This window comes from Plectropomus leopardus, chromosome 4, assembly GCF_026936395.1.
Source record: "Plectropomus leopardus strain MGB_pleo_1.0 chromosome 4, ASM2693639v1, whole genome shotgun sequence".
NCBI lineage: Eukaryota > Metazoa > Chordata > Actinopteri > Perciformes > Serranidae > Plectropomus > Plectropomus leopardus.
The window spans coordinates 2,213,577-2,230,954 of record NC_142179.1 but is presented as its reverse complement, the minus strand read 5'-3'; the positions used below and the strand labels follow the sequence as shown (position 1 = coordinate 2,230,954).

General features: G+C 36.6%; 1 protein-coding gene across 2 annotated transcripts; it reads right to left on the bottom strand.

Moving 5' to 3' along the window:
- Positions 1-91: 91 nt before the first annotated feature.
- Positions 92-16,033, bottom strand: gramd2b (GRAM domain containing 2B). 2 transcript variants are annotated; one of them, XM_042488681.2, is made up of 14 exons: positions 15,758-16,033; positions 10,606-10,725; positions 9,395-9,482; positions 9,100-9,169; positions 8,301-8,404; positions 7,697-7,792; positions 7,477-7,548; positions 7,005-7,094; positions 6,753-6,864; positions 5,439-5,636; positions 4,493-4,568; positions 3,892-3,996; positions 3,370-3,451; positions 92-1,518 (listed from the first exon to the last, which is right to left on the bottom strand). In XM_042488681.2, exons 1-14 carry the CDS (start codon positions 15,853-15,855, stop codon positions 1,477-1,479), a joined length of 1,353 nt encoding a protein of 450 aa, XP_042344615.2. In that variant the 5' UTR covers positions 15,856-16,033; the 3' UTR covers positions 92-1,476. The 2 variants fall into 2 exon arrangements, with proteins under 2 accessions (XP_042344615.2, XP_042344616.2); XM_042488682.2 differs by lacking the exon at positions 15,758-16,033 and adding an exon at positions 12,460-12,652.
- Between the last annotated feature and the right edge of the window lie 1,345 nt (positions 16,034-17,378).

Here is a 17,378-nt window from a genome sequence, read left to right as displayed (position 1 = left end):
TCAGTTTGTGGACTGAGTTTTGAAGGTTTTTTTTGTTTTTTCGGCCTGGACACAACAAGCTCTCACAAGTCAATCAGCACCAACAACAGCAGCTCGTTACTCTTTTAATGACGTACGTCTGAAATGTTACAGTTTGTTAAATGCAAAGAAGAAACTTTTTTACCAAAACCTTTAAAACTGGTAAGTTCAGGTTCTGAGAGGTTCAAGTACAGTTTTAAGGCAGCGTGAGGTAAACGTGAATGACCCCCGTCAGCAGGTTGTAAAGTGGGTCAAAGTTCAGAGTTTTCAGTCCTCAATCTCATCGTGTAGAGCAGCGATACTCAACTCATGGTCCACAGGCCAAATCTGGGCCCCGTTAGAGTGCCAGGTGGCCCCCCAAAAATCTTCTAATTCACAATAAAAATAAAACGATTCACACAGGCTAAAACCCTAGAAATGTCTTAAAACCTTAAAACATCCTAAAATCTTAAAGTCCTCAAGACCAGAAACCTAGAAATTTCTGAAATCCTAGAAATGTCCTAAAGTCATAGAAACATGCAAACATCTTGGAAATGTCCTTAAAATCTGAGAAATGTCTAAAAATCCTGGAAATGTCCTAGAATCCTACGAATGCCCTGAAATCCTTAAAACCTCTTAAAATCCTAGAAAATTCCTAAAATCCTAGAAATGTCATCAAGTCTTGAAAACACCTTATAATCCTAAAAATGTCCTAAATCCTAGACTTGTCTTTGAGTCGTAGAAATGTGTTAAAATCCTGGAAACATCCTAAACTTGTTCATATAACCTAAAGTCCTAGAAACATGCTAAAACATATGGGGCTGCTGTGATTGGCCCCTGGCCTGCTGTCATTGTGCAAAATTGGGCTCCAGAGTGAAGCAAGTTGAGCGTCACTGCTGTAGACAGAAATGTGTCGGCAATGAAACTGGACCAAAGTCTGAAGATAAATCCAGCTCTGTGGACTTAAACCTGGATCCCTTCAGACGTAAACAGAAGTGAGTTCAGTGACCCAAAAAAACCAAAACAAACAAACAAAAAAAACAGCTGAGGTCAAAATCCTTTAAAGTAAACACAGAAACATGAGCTGATTTTGTTCCACTGAGAGAAAAAAACACAGTTTCTGATCTCCTGAAGTATCCCAGCCTTAAAAATACTGCTGCGTGTACATTTACACCCAGCAGATGCAGTACTTTCATAATACTATTGTGTTCAAAAAATATTCTGTCCCTCGACGTGTACTCCAGGTGTGTCGGTACACTGTGACATCACAGGTGGGTGTGGTCACAGGTGAAACTCACCACAGAGGGAAGTGAAACACCCTTTCACAATAAAGTGTTTGTGCATGTCATCATTTTCAAGCCCTTTGTGTCACAGTATTTAATACGTCTCAGTATTTAGACCATCGTTTATGTTTAAACTACATATTTACAGTTTTTGTACAGAGCCGTCTGCAGCAAATGAAACTGGTTTCCAGTTCAGTCAGGCGGCTTCGTCCAGCAGTCTCTGCAGGTTCTTCTGCACCTGGAAGAAAACACTTTGTGTTATTTTTTATTGTTGTTTCGAGTTTAAAGTTCTTTATCATCGCGACACTTTCAGAGAAACAGTCGATGGCAATGAAATCTTAGACCTCCAACAATGCTCCTTTAATAGTTGTTATATTACATATTGTTCTTATTTTTATGCTTATTATTTCAAAAAAGGGAAAAAAATGTCCAGAAAACTATATTTAGAATTATTATAAATATAAATTTATTTATACAGTCGATGGGTATTCTGGTTACTTTTATTTTTATTTTCACATTTTATTTACAGATCTATCTCTAAAAATAAAGTAAAAGTAAAAAAGCAAAGTAAAAAGTAAACAAACAATCACTTTTTCTTTTGAGAAACACAGCGATGGTGCCTAAAAACCATCTGGAAAAACAGCAAAATCATTAATTGCTAGTTTTTTGGGGGGTTTTTGTGTTAAAATGGGGGTTTGTAGCAGGCATCTTGCCATCCGCCATTCCCTTCATATTTTAATGACAAAGTCAGTTTTTGTTGTTTTTATTATTATTTTCATTATTGTATTTTTTCATTTCATTTTCATATTTTTCTCTTTTTTTTTCTTATTCCCTTTAAAGGTTGATATGAAACATACAAAACGTGAAAATATTATCTATTGGTGATTTCCAGAATCACAATGCCGTCATTTTCTTCTGAAAACGGCGCTGCGTTTGTTAATCCCCCTCAGGTCCATGCATCCCAAGAACTCTCTGGACTTGTTATTCCTCGTCTGTCCACCAGGTGTCCTCAGACTTTCCCAGCAGTCACCTGACTCCTGCTCCTCACCTGCTCACCTGTTCCTCATCCCCCAATCACCTGCCGCAGCACAGCAGCCCGTCTCCAGCTGCTCTGTCAGATTCTCTCTGAAGCTCTCTGAACTGGCATCTGTTTGTACTTTTTTTGTTACCTCCTGACCCGCTCACCTGTCCTGTCCCTCCTGATTTTGTTTGCTCGGTCTTCTGTCCTGTTGCCAACCTGACAGCTTCTCCCTGATATGCACCTCCAGTAAATTTCCCTCCTTCCAACCTGCTCGCCCCGAGTGTGTGTTTGTAATTGTGCGTCTCTTTGCAGATGAAACTGCACTTTATCGACCTGAACAATTTATCGACCTGAACGCGGCTGTCAGCTGCTGCAAAGAGACGAGTGTCCGCGTGAAATGTTAATGCAGCTCAGACACACACAAAGTGCCGACTGATGGACGAGAGACGAGCTCTTCTTACAGATGACGTTCTCGCTTCTCTATGAACAGATCACTGACTATAAATGTTTGATTAACAGCAACGAGCGTCCGGTTTCTCTTCGTCCTGAAGCTCTCTGTTTCTCACACTGAGCGAAATGAGGGGAAAACATCCGAAAGAAAAGTTCTGTCCAATTTGGAATAATTGAGTTTATGTATTTGGCTTGATTTCTTTCAAAAACATGGGAAAAGGGCAATCAGCAAAGAAAGAAGAAACGCCTCAAAAATCAGCAAGAAATTTGTAAATTTATATGTCTATGTGTGCAGCATTGGGGGGCTAAAGGTCATTGTGCAACCCTGTGCTGTAAAATGAGGAATAAATTAACTCAGTAATCTTGAACACTGGCAGACAGACTGACGCTGTCCACGTAAATCACTGCATACAGAAATAATTTAGTCACAGTCTTCAGAGTTTTTTAGTAAACTTTTTGTTGAAGACATAAATCCTCAAATCTCCTCCCAGACATTTCTCCATGTTTGAAAGCTAAAATCAAGAACTAAAAAGATTTTTCTGGGAATTTAGGGAGGTTAATGGGAACAAATTCACAATTTTTTGTTCGGAAATTAAATGAAAAATCAGACTGACTGACTTTCTCCAGCTTCAGCAGGTTGATGGTCAGTAGTTCAGAGAAAATCTCTGCGTTCCCGTCGCTCCCGCGCAGAAAATCGTTTCTGGGGAAAAACGCATAATGGAGGATGTACATTATAACATACGAATAAAATAAAGAGTAAAAAAAATCACATAATTTTGTATTTGCAGTTGTCATTATCTTGTTTATTATCATTACTGAACTTTTATCCCAGAACAATCTGTCTTTCAAAGTAAAAGCACCATGGTTACACATTAATTTATTTGATTATAACAATACTTTATTTAATTTTAAAAGTACATTTCATTTATCATTTTAAGAGTATTTTATTGAACATATTTAGCCCTAAATGCGGGAAATTTGCAGATGTGACAACCTGAAAATCCAAAAAGGCTTGCAGAAGAATAGTTTAAACAAGAACTCTTTACACGTTTTTTTTCTTTGTGTGTGTGTGTGTGTGTGTGTGTGTGTGTGTGTGTGTGTGTGTGTGTGTGTGTGCCTCAGTGAGGGGTGGGAACTCACTCCTGGTGGGTGAACTCAGTGATGGAGCCGAGCGTCGTCAGTCTCTGCTCCAACGAGGAGATCTTAAAGGCCAGATAACACGACGACAAGACCAGGACACACACTCTGAGAAAACACACACATATAAACACACATAAACATTTAACGGAGACAGAATTATTGGACGGATAAAAAGATGCAAAACGTAATGACCTAAATAAATAAATGGGGTGTGTATATTAATGCATTATTAGATTCATCAGTAGTTTGACTTTTCCATTGATGTGAACTGAATGTGAAAATATTTTATAAATATTCTCTTGAATGAATAAGTACACAGTTGGATGTGTATTAATATATAAACAAATAAATATACAACAGAGTGGAAAAATCATACAGCAATGAATGAATGAATGCACCGTTGGATAACTGAGTCGACAGATGAACGAATAAATGACAAATAAACAAATTTATCATCTGCATAAATGAAAGCGTTACATAAAGTTGAAATAAAGGTGATAAAACTGATCAAACTGACAGATGAACTAAATTAATCAATGAATTATAAAGTCATAGAAATAAATTAATTTAAATTAACGAATGAATGAATGAATGAACTCACAGAAACAGGTAGACAAACAGCACAGTGTTGAGAGAAACTGATTTCAGAGTTCTGCTGTCAATCACCAAATCTGAGCCTGGAAACAGAAAAATAATTTTATCAAAATAATGTCGATTTGTCGCTGAGACACATTTAATGGCATTTTGTACATTTGGGTTTTGCATCTTGCTTTTTTAAATATTTTGTTTTAATTGATTACTTTGTGCTGCAATTAATAAAGAAAATGTACGACAGTATATCATCTCAAAATAATGAACCATAAACATAGTCACAGCGACTTGACCTTTGACCTATGACCACCAAATTTAAACAGTTCATTGCTGAGTCCAAGTGTGTATTTGTACTAAGATTGAAAAAAAAAATCCCCCAGGCTGCTCTTGAGATATACAGTTCTAAAGAATGACAGTGACCTTGACCTTTGACAACCTAATACGAATCACTTCATCTTTGACTCTAAATGATTATTACCTCAAGTTTTTATTTGAGGTATTGTGCTTATAGACTTTGATCTTTGACCACCAGGATCTCTTCAGTTATTCATTGAGATCAGATGGACATTTGTGCCAAATCTGAATAAATTACTTCATGGTGTTCTTGAGATATCCTGTTCTCTAAAATGCGTCGACAGTGACCTTGACCTTTGTCCACCAGAATCTCTTCAGTTAATCATTGAGAATAGATAGATGTTTGTGCCAAATTGAAATAAATGGGCTGGACAGACGGACAACCCTAAAATATAACGCCTCCAGCCACGGCTATTGCTTGGCATGAAAATTATGGGTTTTCAAAAAAGTTCAGCTTGTTACCTGGACTTTAAGATCAGAACATACGGGACAGTTTGGAGCCATGTTGGATACAAACTTTGTGAATCCAGCTTTGATTCTTTTCAAAATGCAGTGGGAGGATTACAGCCTTGATCTCGTTCAAAGCAGGACAGTGTTCATACCAGTGTGGTGCGCGTCGTGCTGCTTCTTGTCTGAGCTCTGATGGTTCTGGTGCTGGTTCTGGTGCTGGTTCTGGTGCTGGTTCTGGTGCTGGTTCTGGTGCTGGCTCTTGACTTTGTGCTGCTGATGGTCTGGATGTTCAGGAGGAGCTCCACTGTCTGTGTGCTTCAACACATCTAGAAACTGAGGAACGGGGAACTCTGCAGAGAGACAGGAAGCAGTTTGAATAAGACGACCAGGACTCACAAGACACTGCTTTTGTTTTGATTTTTTTTTCAGGAATGTAAATTACGTCCAACGTATAATAAGACACAATAGTGTTCCTTTGTTTTCTCTTTTTTTTGTTCAATACTGGATCGTGTCCAGGTGTTACATTACATGAATGGTAGTAATGAATTTTTGAACAGGGACAAAAGGGAAATAATAAATGGAAGAAAAATGAGCTATGGTAATGGTGGTAAAGATAATGTACGTCCTTGAGTCCAAGTGAATGTTTGTGCCAAATTTGAAAAAAAAAAAATCCCTGAAGTATCATGTTCACAAAAATAAGACAGATGAGGTCACAATGACCTTGACCTCTCAGTATCTTATCTGTTCATTTTTGAGTCCAAGTGGACTTTTGAGCTAAATTTGAGGAAATTCTCTCAAGACCCTCTTAAGATTTGGGGTTCACAGAATGAGACAGACACAAGTTCATCGTGACCTTAAACCTTTGACAACCAACTTCTAATCAGTTCATCGTTGAGTCTAAATAGGTGTTTGTGCCAAATCTTAAGAAATTTCTCATAGGTGAAATGCATTAGATAACTTGACCTTTGACCTGTCATCACCAAATTTATATCAGGTCATCACTGAGTACAGGTGGACGATTGTGTCAGATTTGAAAAAAAATCCTATAAGGTTTTCTTAAAATAGTACATTCACAAGAATGAGACAGATGATGCCACAATGGCCTTGACATTTGACCTGTGACTACCAAAATTTAACCAGTTCATTGTTCATTTAAAGTGGACACTGGTACCAAATTTGAAGAAATTCCTTCAAGATGTCCTTGAGATATAATGTTCACGAGAACTGGTCGCCTGGACGACCTGGAAGCATAATGCCTCAGCCCTCTGCTGTCACCAGCGTGGAGGCAGAATAAAATAAAGAATAAAAATGCAGACGGGAAATGAAAGTTTCAGATTTTTACAACCTGTTGACATGTGTTTGAGAATTCAGCAAAAACTGCTGAGAGTTGTTTCACACCTAGAAAAGAGTTTCATATGTGCAGATCCTCAAAAATTTGAACTAAATGCTGCTGATTGGTTGGTTACCTGCTATCTTGTCGTAGTCCGGGGTCTGGGAGTCGGAGCTGCTGCTCTCCTCCATCTCCTGCCTCCTCTGTCTCACCGCTCCATCCAGGTCGCAGAAATCACCCGGAAAACTCTGCAGAAACCCACGAACATGTTCAGACAACATGTTGGCTAATGGGCGAGTCACTTATTGAGCATCAGAAATCCAATTTTCACTCCTCTTGTCAGCAGAAAGAATAAGGTAAATGTTTTTCTAAAAAAACAAAAACCCACCAGAGGAAAGCGAGCCGACAGGGGTGACCTCTGACCTCTGAAGCTGTTCTCAGCCGAGGAGGGGACGGGACTGCTGCATGGACTCTTCTCCTGTACATGTGCATATAATGTAAAATTAAATACAGTATATTCCCAGGGTCAAAATATTTTCAAGTTTTCACTTGGAAAAAGCTGATTGTTATCATAAAAATATGAAATCTTGGCAAAGATTTCACTCAGATCAGATCTCCAGAGGCTTTTCTGCTTTGATAGTGACAGAAACAATAATAAAATATTTATTATTTCAATTTTGGTCCTCTTTTATTCACCATACACATAAACATGATCTCTGCCACCTCAAACTGGAATGTGCACTTTTATGCAGACGACACTGTTTTAAACACCACTGGCTCTTCACTTAATCCAGCCATTTTCACTCATTTCACTCATCCAAAAAAAAAAGATATGGCTGAATGTGTGAAGTCTGTCTTACCTCCAGATGAAGACAGATGGACATCAAGAACTTGTAAGTGTTGTCTCTGGACAGGAAGGACACGAAGACATACTGCAACAGCACACACACGTTTTAACACGTCTTAAGTTTTTCTTGTTTGTTTTTTTGTGACAGATGTTTGAAGCTCACACTGTTGATAACTGAGCAAAATAATTCATGTGAGAGCAATAAGATAAAAGTAAGAGCGTCTTCTTCTCACCCTGTCGTTAGCGGTGGCGATCACCAGAGCGTTTGGCAGCAGAATGGCAGTTTTGGTCTTCTTGATGTGCGTGATGGACACCACTGGGATGGCAATCTGGGACACACAAACACCAGTGATGAACAGATGAACCCAGGACATTAACTAAAATACTCGGTTATTAGTTAAAGTTCTGCATTGAAAATATTACATGACTGAAGTACAAAGTACACCCACAAAATTGTATTCAAGTAATAAAAGTGATAGTACACAACAAAGAACATCTCAAATCAATCTAATCAATAAAAATAATTGAAAGGAAAAGCAGCAAGTCTTCATATTTGATAAACTGGAACTCTGACATGTTTTTGCATAAAAAAAATTTAAAAAACAATTTCCAAGTAATTCTCTTTAAATCAAGTAACATGTAACTAGCCAAAATAAATAGATATTTAGTGTAATGGAGTAGAAGCAGAAAGTGGTAGGAGGTGAAAATACTCTGTTAAAGTGAAAGTACCTCAAAAGTACCTTTAGTGCAGTGCTTGAGTTAATGTACTTAGTTACATTCCACCACAAAACAGTAACAGTAAACAGTAACAGTAATCTCTGTCCCAGTTCACGCTACCTTCGTGTCTTTGCCAAACACCTTGGAGTGGAAGCAGATCCAGTGGTCGGAGACAAACATCCGTCCCTGGTAGAGGATGTCCTTCTGCAGAGCACAGGTGTAACCTGGCAAACAGGTAAATGGCGTCACGTAACAGTATTAGTTAAGTAAAAAAAAAAAAAAAAAAAGATTACAAGGGATGCTAAATTTAAATTTGGTCCTGCACTTTGTGTGAAATGCATTAAATAATAGATTTCCCTTTTTGTTATTAAACAATACCATTTATGGCAGCTATTTGTTCTATTTTTTGGGCCATTTGAGGTACCAGAATGACAAAAAACAGTATAATTTCAGAAAAACACAATATTTATTCCCTGCTCTGCCCCCGATGTAGTTTAAGGTCACTGTCATTATTCCTCCTGATCTCTCTCTCTAAAGTGGATTCAGGATAGTCCTGTAAAAAATATAAAACAATAAAAATAAATTAATTTATTATTATTATTATTATTATTATTATTATTATTATTATTATTATTATTATTATTATTATTATAATTTCTTTTCCTTTTTTTCAAATTTTCAGGTAATTTTCTTATACATTTTTTTCAATGCAGCTAATTTTTGGGTAATTTCTTAAGTTGCTCATTGTCTTCTTTTAGTGTTTTCAAAAGAAAACAAGCCGGTTTGTTTCAAAGGGTTAAAGTCATGATCTAGTGTTTGAAGACAAAAATGTTCGCAGGGATCAAATGTTCGGCTATTATCTAATCCTTCATTCAGTATTTAAGGTGGAGCGGACAGTTGTGATCATTAAAAGACTCACTCTGTCTGAGCTGTTCCTCTTTGCTGATCTCCTTAAATATTTTATGGTATTGGCAGTTGCTCTTCGAAAGCTGAAACACGACACACACATAGTTAAAAAGCAAGAACGTGCTTAAAATTTGAATTTGAATTTAGAAGTTGCATTAATATCCACTGAAGTAAAGCATTAAAATAGATTTTCTGGTACTTTAATAGGTTCCACAGTAAAATTAAAAATGGGTCAGTGGAATCTGATCCCGCTCTGTGTTTATAGGTGTGATAAAATATGTATCAGAGGTGACTTAACGAACGCTCACCTGGCTGTAGTGAGACTTCTTCCTCTCGATCTTTGAGTCTGCGTCAGTCTGGACCTGAGTCAGCAGCGAGTGATCGAAGGTCTTTGATCTGCAGACAAAACACAGTGATGACATTTATATCACATTATATGACACCTTACATGACTGTCTGCTTTGTGCTTATACAGCACTTTTATAACACTATTTATTAAAGGTCACCAAGGAAAACTGCTTAAATCAACGCTTGAAATTTGCATAAATTGCCTTGATTTCTTTCAAAAACATGACAACAAGGAGGCAATATGCAACATATGCAGAAACGACCCCAAATTTAGCAAGAAATTAATAAAAAGTACAAGATACCCTGAAAATTGAAAAAGAATGAAAAAAAAAATTTCTTTCAAAGGAAATAACTGGGAAAAGGGGCTTTAAACGATGTAATAATTCTGTAAAACAATTTTTAATATTTAATTATGATGAGTAATAATAAATACAGTTTTTTTCCAGATTTTTCTTTTTCCTGTAGACATTTTTCCCTAGCTTTTTAAAATCATTTTTTGAGTACACTAATTTCACTTAGCAAAACTGTGTAAATCAACCTTTTCAAACTTGCACAAACTGGCTTATTTTCTTTCAAAACCATGAAAAAGAGCCAATGAGCAACAAAAGAACAAAACGACCCCAAAATTAGCAAGAAATGATTAAAAAGTACAAGAAAATTACCCGAAAAAATTAGTTTTACAAAAAGAAAGAAAGAAAAAAAAGTGCCAAATTTAAGGATATTCCCTGAAGGCACCTTTGATATTTTGCTTTCACAAGAGTGAGACCGACACAAGGTCACACTGACATTGACCTTTGACCTTTGACTTTCAAAATCCAATCAATTCATCTCTGAGTCCAAGTGGACGTTTGTGCCAAATTTGCAGAAATTCTCTCAAGCTCTTCCAAAGAAATTGTGCACACATGAATGAGACAGGTGCAAAGTCACAGTGACCTTTGACCTTTGACCACCGAAATCTAATCAGTTCATCCTTAAGTCCCAGTGGACGTTTGTGCCAAAGAAATTCCCTCAAGGCATTTTTGAGATATATAAATGATAACTAAAGCTGTCAAATAGTATAGCAGTATTAAGTACCTCAATGTTGTACAGAAGAACAGTACTTTTTTATTTATTTTGCATTAAGTGAGAGCTTGATTATTTATTTATTTGGTTAGTTAGTTATTTTATTTACCTGACTAATGCTGGTTTCCTGCGACCTGACAGCTCCTGTTGCTCGGCATCGACGGCCTGCAGAGGTTCGCCCACCATCCTCTCATATCTCTGCCGCTCCTCCACGTTCTCTACATCTGAACTACACCGAGAGAAAACTTCTGTCAGAAAAAACAGCAAAATGATCCGAGATCCTGGATGCAGGAGCAGCTGCAACAAAAGAGAGCAGACACGCTGGAATAATGTTTACAGTGCAAACAGTAGAGATTGTTTGGTCTGGGTTTAAATCCACTTCAGCTCCATTAAATGGCATATCAGACAAAAGCAAAGATAGATAGATAAATTAATTAAAGCTTTTTAAGTTTAACGCTTAAAACCCTGAGCACATTGGATTGACTTCTTTCAACCAGTGAGGCAATAAGAAATTGATAATAAAAGAAAAGGAAAAAGAAACAGGTACAAGAAAATTACCTGAAAAAAAGAAAAGTAATAAAATAAAATAAAATAAAATAAAATAAAACAAAACATATTTTTTGTAACATAATTTTAGATAGATAGTTATATTAGATAATAATTACAAATATTATTTTCTGGACCTTTTTCCCTTTTTTAAAAAATATAATTTTCTAATTATTCTCCCCTTTTTTAAAACTAATTTCCAGGTAATTTCTTGTCACCTTTTACTATTTTTTTTTTGCAATTTGTGGGACACGTCTTGCCAAGTTAGTTAGTGCCCTTTGTGCCCATATTTTCAGAAGATATCAAACCAATTCTCTTAGGTTTCAAAGAGTGAAAAAGTTTAGGAAGGATGTAGGACAAGAAAAGTGATGTTGAGCCAAGTTTCAAAGGGTTTAGCAGCATCATATTTTACAAAAAAGGCCAACAGACAAAACGTTATAAAAAAAGTATGGATATAAGGGTCCTATAGGATTCTGGATATTTTAGGCTGATATTAATATAGATATTTAAGTTGTTGTTTTTTTTATTTGATCAATTTATTTATAAAAACTAAATGTACATGTGTCAGTGTTTACCAGCCGCCTCATTTTCAGGAACAAAATAAGCATCGTCATGCCACAAACCTACAGGAAGCAATAAAACGCAGCCAAGTCATGATAACCATAGACATTTTTGTAACACGCAGCAAAAACAGAAATAATATATGACAGTCATTTGTGATAAATGGAGTTTTTTCGAAACTGTTGTGTTTCCATTAGATATATTTGATATTTGCAGTTTTGATTTGTGCAGTTTTAGGGTTAATGGAAACCCGCTGAGTGACACAGTTTTCCATGCAAGAAAAGCAAAGTTGTCTTCACGAATTCAAGACAGCACGGCCTGACCTTTTGACTTACAAATGTTCCTTTTTATGGGAAAAGTGTTGTTTTAAAGAACGTACAGAGTGTAACAGAAAATAAACTTGCTAAAAAGATTTTTTTAAAAGGCTGCGAGAGAGATTTTTTAATGACCTCAAACATTTCTTTGACTTTTCTGTGACTTATTTCTGTTTCTTATCACTCAACAGACTGTAAACACAGATAGGAGCTCATAGTATCTTTGATAAGCTAATAGCCTGACTGACACTTCATCAGCCCGCGTGGAGTTAAATGACTCTATATTGTTGGAAGACATAAAGGAACCAAAATGAAATCTCATGTTACAGTTTGCCCAAAAATCAAATAATACAAAATTTCCAGAGATTTGAAAAACTGAAGATAGAATATACAGCTTTTCTGTCAGTAGATTAAGTTGTTTCAGCACTCATAGAGGTAATACAAGTACATGCAAATACTAATAAAAACACCATTATAAGTGTAAATACAGTATTTTAGCACATTGCTTTCTTCTCTTTGATCATTTGCAGCCACACACTCACTGATAGTCTCTGTCCTCATGCTTTGCAGTTCCTCTGTTACACTTCCTGCCGTCTTCCTGCGATGTCTGCTGGTTCACACACTGTTCTGTCATCACGATCAACACTTTTAAATGACTAAACACCCGTGTGTGTGTGTGTGTGTGTGTGTGTGTGTGTGTATGTGTGTGTGTGCTGCTGTCCTGAGAGCTGAGAGGTGAAGTGACCCTGCAGCCTGATCCTCGGCTCCCTCACCTGCCTGTGGGAGTGTCCGCTGGCCCCACATGTCACAGCCAATCAGAGGACAGCACGGTGTGTGTGTGTGTGTGTGTGTGTGTGTGTGTGTGTGTGTGTGTGTGTGTGTGTGTGTATGTCAGCATTTGAACCTTTGATCAGTGACATTTTACCCTGCTTCGTTTGGAGAGTAAAGTGTTATTTTTGCTCTCCTCTGCATTAAATGAAATTAAAATCTTGTCCTATTTGACTTTTTTCTTCTCTGTTTTATTGTAGTCACATTAAATCATGTCAGACAGAACAATCTGACGTATTAGATGTCAGTGGGAACACGGTGGTTCCCCTTGCAGCTCTCTCCGGCTCAGTTTACACAGGAACAAAACTTTCTTCTCTTTTGTTCTGTTTTTTTTTGTTTCATGGTTGCAAAAACAGGATGAAACCTGATCTGTTTCCCTTTGTTGATATACCAGTTTATCGTTTATTTAATTTTACTGTAAAGATGAATGCAGGGCAGGAGCGTCAGGTAGAGACCAGAGTTACCACCTTATGGTTAAATGCCTGCAGCACCAGTCAAGCTGCACTTAACTTGACTGGTGCTGCAGGTAGCTGCACTTTGGCGTAAAATCTTTTGCAGCTGTATGAAACGTCGCTGGCCGACAGCTGCAAATGCAGTTGGACAGAACCATTTTTGGTGTTAAGATATGAAAGATTTGTGCAAAACTTAAGCAATATTTTTGAAATGTGGCGAAAACACAGTTGCGAGATGACTGTGTTTGATGTTATGTGACTTCTCCTCTGGTGACAACTTCCCAGTAACCATGGCGATGGAGGTTTAAAACATTAGCAGCTTTTTTTCTATTGTAGCCACCATACCCTCCATCATTATTTCCACGTAGGTGTGTGATGGAGCCATGATGGAAAGGCAAGCCATTTATACGTGGGAGCGGCCTCGTATGAGGGATTTCTGGGAGATGTAGTCCACGATTTCACAGAGGAATTGTGGATTCAAAACTTTCTCTGAGTTATGTGATGCAATAACAGCTCTTGTAGCTCCTGCTGCATCATGAGGGAGCCAGTTCCTACTGACGATAGCATCATGTGACCTTGAAAAGACTAAAAAATGTTTCCATTCGAGTTTTGGGAAATATGGCTTTTTGGAATTGCCTGAAATACCACCTCATGATAGATGGGAGTTTTTTTTAGAAACTGACGTGTTTCCATAAGACATATTTCATATTTTCAATTTCAGTTTGCACAATTTGAGGATTAATTGAAACCTGCCTACTGTCTGGTGACATATCTGTACTGATATCAGCTGAGGGTCACTTGGTCATAATGACAGTCAACAAACATGTTATGAAGGTTTTCTCTCTGAAACAAGATACACACACACACACACATACACACACACACACACAGTCTAACCTTAAAGGAATAATGCAACGTTTTGTGAAATATCTGTAATCTCTTTCTCTCTTAGAGTTCAGTACATTTACATAAAAACTGCACAGTCGGCACATTTAGAGCGAGTCTGAACCTGCAGACATGAAGAGGACCAGGTTAAACTGACACATTTGTAATATTTGTTTTGTCATCAGGTCAGTTTCTTTACTGACTGACAGACTGGCAAATCTACACACACACACACACACACACACACACACCGCACTTTGAACTGCAAACAGTGTTGAGTTCGATGCCGAATCTATTTTGTTCTACTTCCTTCCAACTTTGCTGAATTGGGTTTTTCATTTTTTTCACATCTTCTTCGTTATCTTATAATTAACAGTTTATAATGATTGCACGATGTTGCTACAACATTTTCTGTCGTTGCACTCATGCACTCATTCTCTATTTTACAGACTGTTAATCCTTTGAAAGCTTAAAAAAACTTGATTTCTGATTTTTTCTTGATTTCTACAGATTTTTTTTTTAGAAAGTAAGAAAATTGCCAGAAAATTTGTTTAACAAAAACATTTAAGAAAGTTTAAAAAAGTGCTCAAAATTTATAATAATTCTGTAATATATTTTTGAATATATAAAACTTGTGGTTTTTGGCTAGTTTTTACTTTTTTTCCCTAAATTTTTCCCCCAGCTTTAAATTATTATTATTATTTTTTAAAAATCGACTTATTTCTTGCGCTTTTTTGAACATTTCTTAATATGTTACTCATTGACCTAATTTCAGTTTTTCTGAAAGAAATCAGTTTGCTGTTGGTTTGTGGGATAATTCAGTTCACCTGCTCTGGAAATGAAGTTGATGAATTTAGGTGCTCATATTGATTGATTGTTGTAGTGACAGACGGTGAGACGATACGGGGCTGCAGACGGAGGGTCTCGCGTGTTGTGGTGTAAACAGAGACCTTTGAAACCAAACGACCTGCAGCTCAAAAATCTGCTGCCAACAACAACAACTGCCAACACAGTGTTGACACACACATCTGCTGATTCTGCTCTTTCAGTTTTGACCATTTCTAGAATCTGGCCCCACAGTTGGACCTGGAAATACAATAAACCCCAAGAAAGTTTGGTTTCTTTTATAAACACAAGGAGAAACGGCAACTTTGCAAGAAATGTGCAAATTTCCGGAAATTAGTAAAAGGTGACAAGAAAAAGACCTGAAATTCTGTTTAAAAAAGAGAATTCTAGGTAAAAAATATCCAGAGAACTACATGTATAATGTATAATTTTAACTACATATTTAAAATTACCTTACAGAAAAAAATGTATACATATATATTTTAAAATTTTCAGGATTTTTTTGTATCTTTTTCCTGTTTTTTTTTTTATTTTCATTTAAAGTTACAAACGGCACATATTTCAAAACGCTCAGTAACTCTGTAACTGTATTTAAAGCAAACATCTACTGTAATACAAAACTGTGTCATCCTTGTCTGAAGGAAACAGAAACAGAAGGAGAGGAAGTGTGTTTTTAGCTCGGACAGAGATACTCGTAGGAAACAGCTCCAGCTGCAGAATCTCTAACCTGAGAGGAGACTTCTGGAAAGTGTGCAAAAAATGTAACACATTTTAGCGAAAAGGGACACTGCAGATTACAGTTTTTAACAAAACAGAGAAGTTTTCTTACCGATGATGTACAGTTGTGTTGGACAGAAGACGCAAAGGTTTTGACATTGCGCTCTTTGTTTTAAATTGAAACGAATCGTCTATGCTGTAGTTCTCCATCGCAGTGACAGACCTGTTGGCCGACAATTCAACACGGCTTTTCTGAGCTAATTTACTGTGATGTAGTACACTTGGATTTTGAATAATCCACCTTCCACCCTTCTCTTCTTTCTCCAGACAGACTTCAGCAGTCCATGTCAGATTGTTTTCGGATGTTTTCACATGTCTGTGCTCCACTTTTTTTCCTCAGATATATACCGCAGGATAAGTTGAGGTCACAAATGACACACCTCCTCGACCGCTGCAAAATAAACATTATATAACTGTCTGGCTGGCTGTACATTGGCTCTGTTTGTTTGGCTTAACGACAGTCACATACTGTAGAGACATTGTTTTTTTTTTTACAAAAACTTTTCCTCCTCCTGCTGCTGCCCCAAATCTCTTATCAGTGACTCAGCACAGTGACAGACAAGCTGTTTTGTGCTTTCACTGCAAAACATTTCTTTACTTTTCAAAGGGTAACTTTGGTGTTTTTTTCACCCTGGACTGTATTTACCCTTGTTTTTGTTTCTAAGTGATTAACCCTTAATCAAGCTTTAAAAAAATATTGTATATTAATATTTTCCATTTTGATTGAGTCCATTTTTAACCAACATCAGTCTTAATTATAAATATCAAATATTCATTAATTTTCAGAATTTCAGTATTTCAAATGCCAGGTTTTTGTCATGATGCCACTATGTTTTTAGATGAAAAATAATAATAATTTTCAATATACTACATGCTTAAAAGATTATTATTATTATTTTGCTGCTGACAGTCTGGGATATGTCAGTGATTAGCAGCCGCATTGATTGTGACAGTGCACCTAGTGGAAATAGCATGTCTTTCCTCCATATGCCAAACATAGTCAAAATCATCAGGAAAAAAAATAGTAAAAATTGAGTTGAGTTTTAAAAATCTGAAAACAAGAACAACAAAAACCTACATGTCTATTGCAGTCCAGCCAAAAATTATGACATAGAAATATCTGATAGAAGACAATACTGTGGAAACAAATATTTCTGAGTATGTCTGAATGTTAGGTACATTCGTCATTGGTTCGTTTGTAAATGAAGAATGCAGCACAGAAGCTGCACCAAAACGAATAAAACAAACCTAGAAAACTTCCTTAGAAAGCATTCTCTTTTCTTTTAAACAGAATTTCAACAGGAGTCCTAAAAAGAGAAAAAAGTGTAGGTCTATAGTGAAGCAGGGTTTGTTTTCTGGTAAAATGAACTGTGGAGAAAAGAGTTCATACTGTGATATGCTTGCTTCCCTTTTTTGGGTCCATGAGCCTAATTATGTACAGTATCAACAAATGGCACAGGCAAAAGCAGAAAATATTGCAAGGTTGAACCGGTTCATATTGACAGCAGGTATGTGCATTTTGTTGTCAATTGTGTAATGACTGATTGAAAGAATATATTAATTCGACCACAGTTTGTGTTGTTGTTTGCATTTGTTGCCTGGTTTTAATGTTTTGTGAGTGTGAGAGTATTTTGCAAAATAAATATTTTTTTCCTTTTTAAAATTTTGATTAT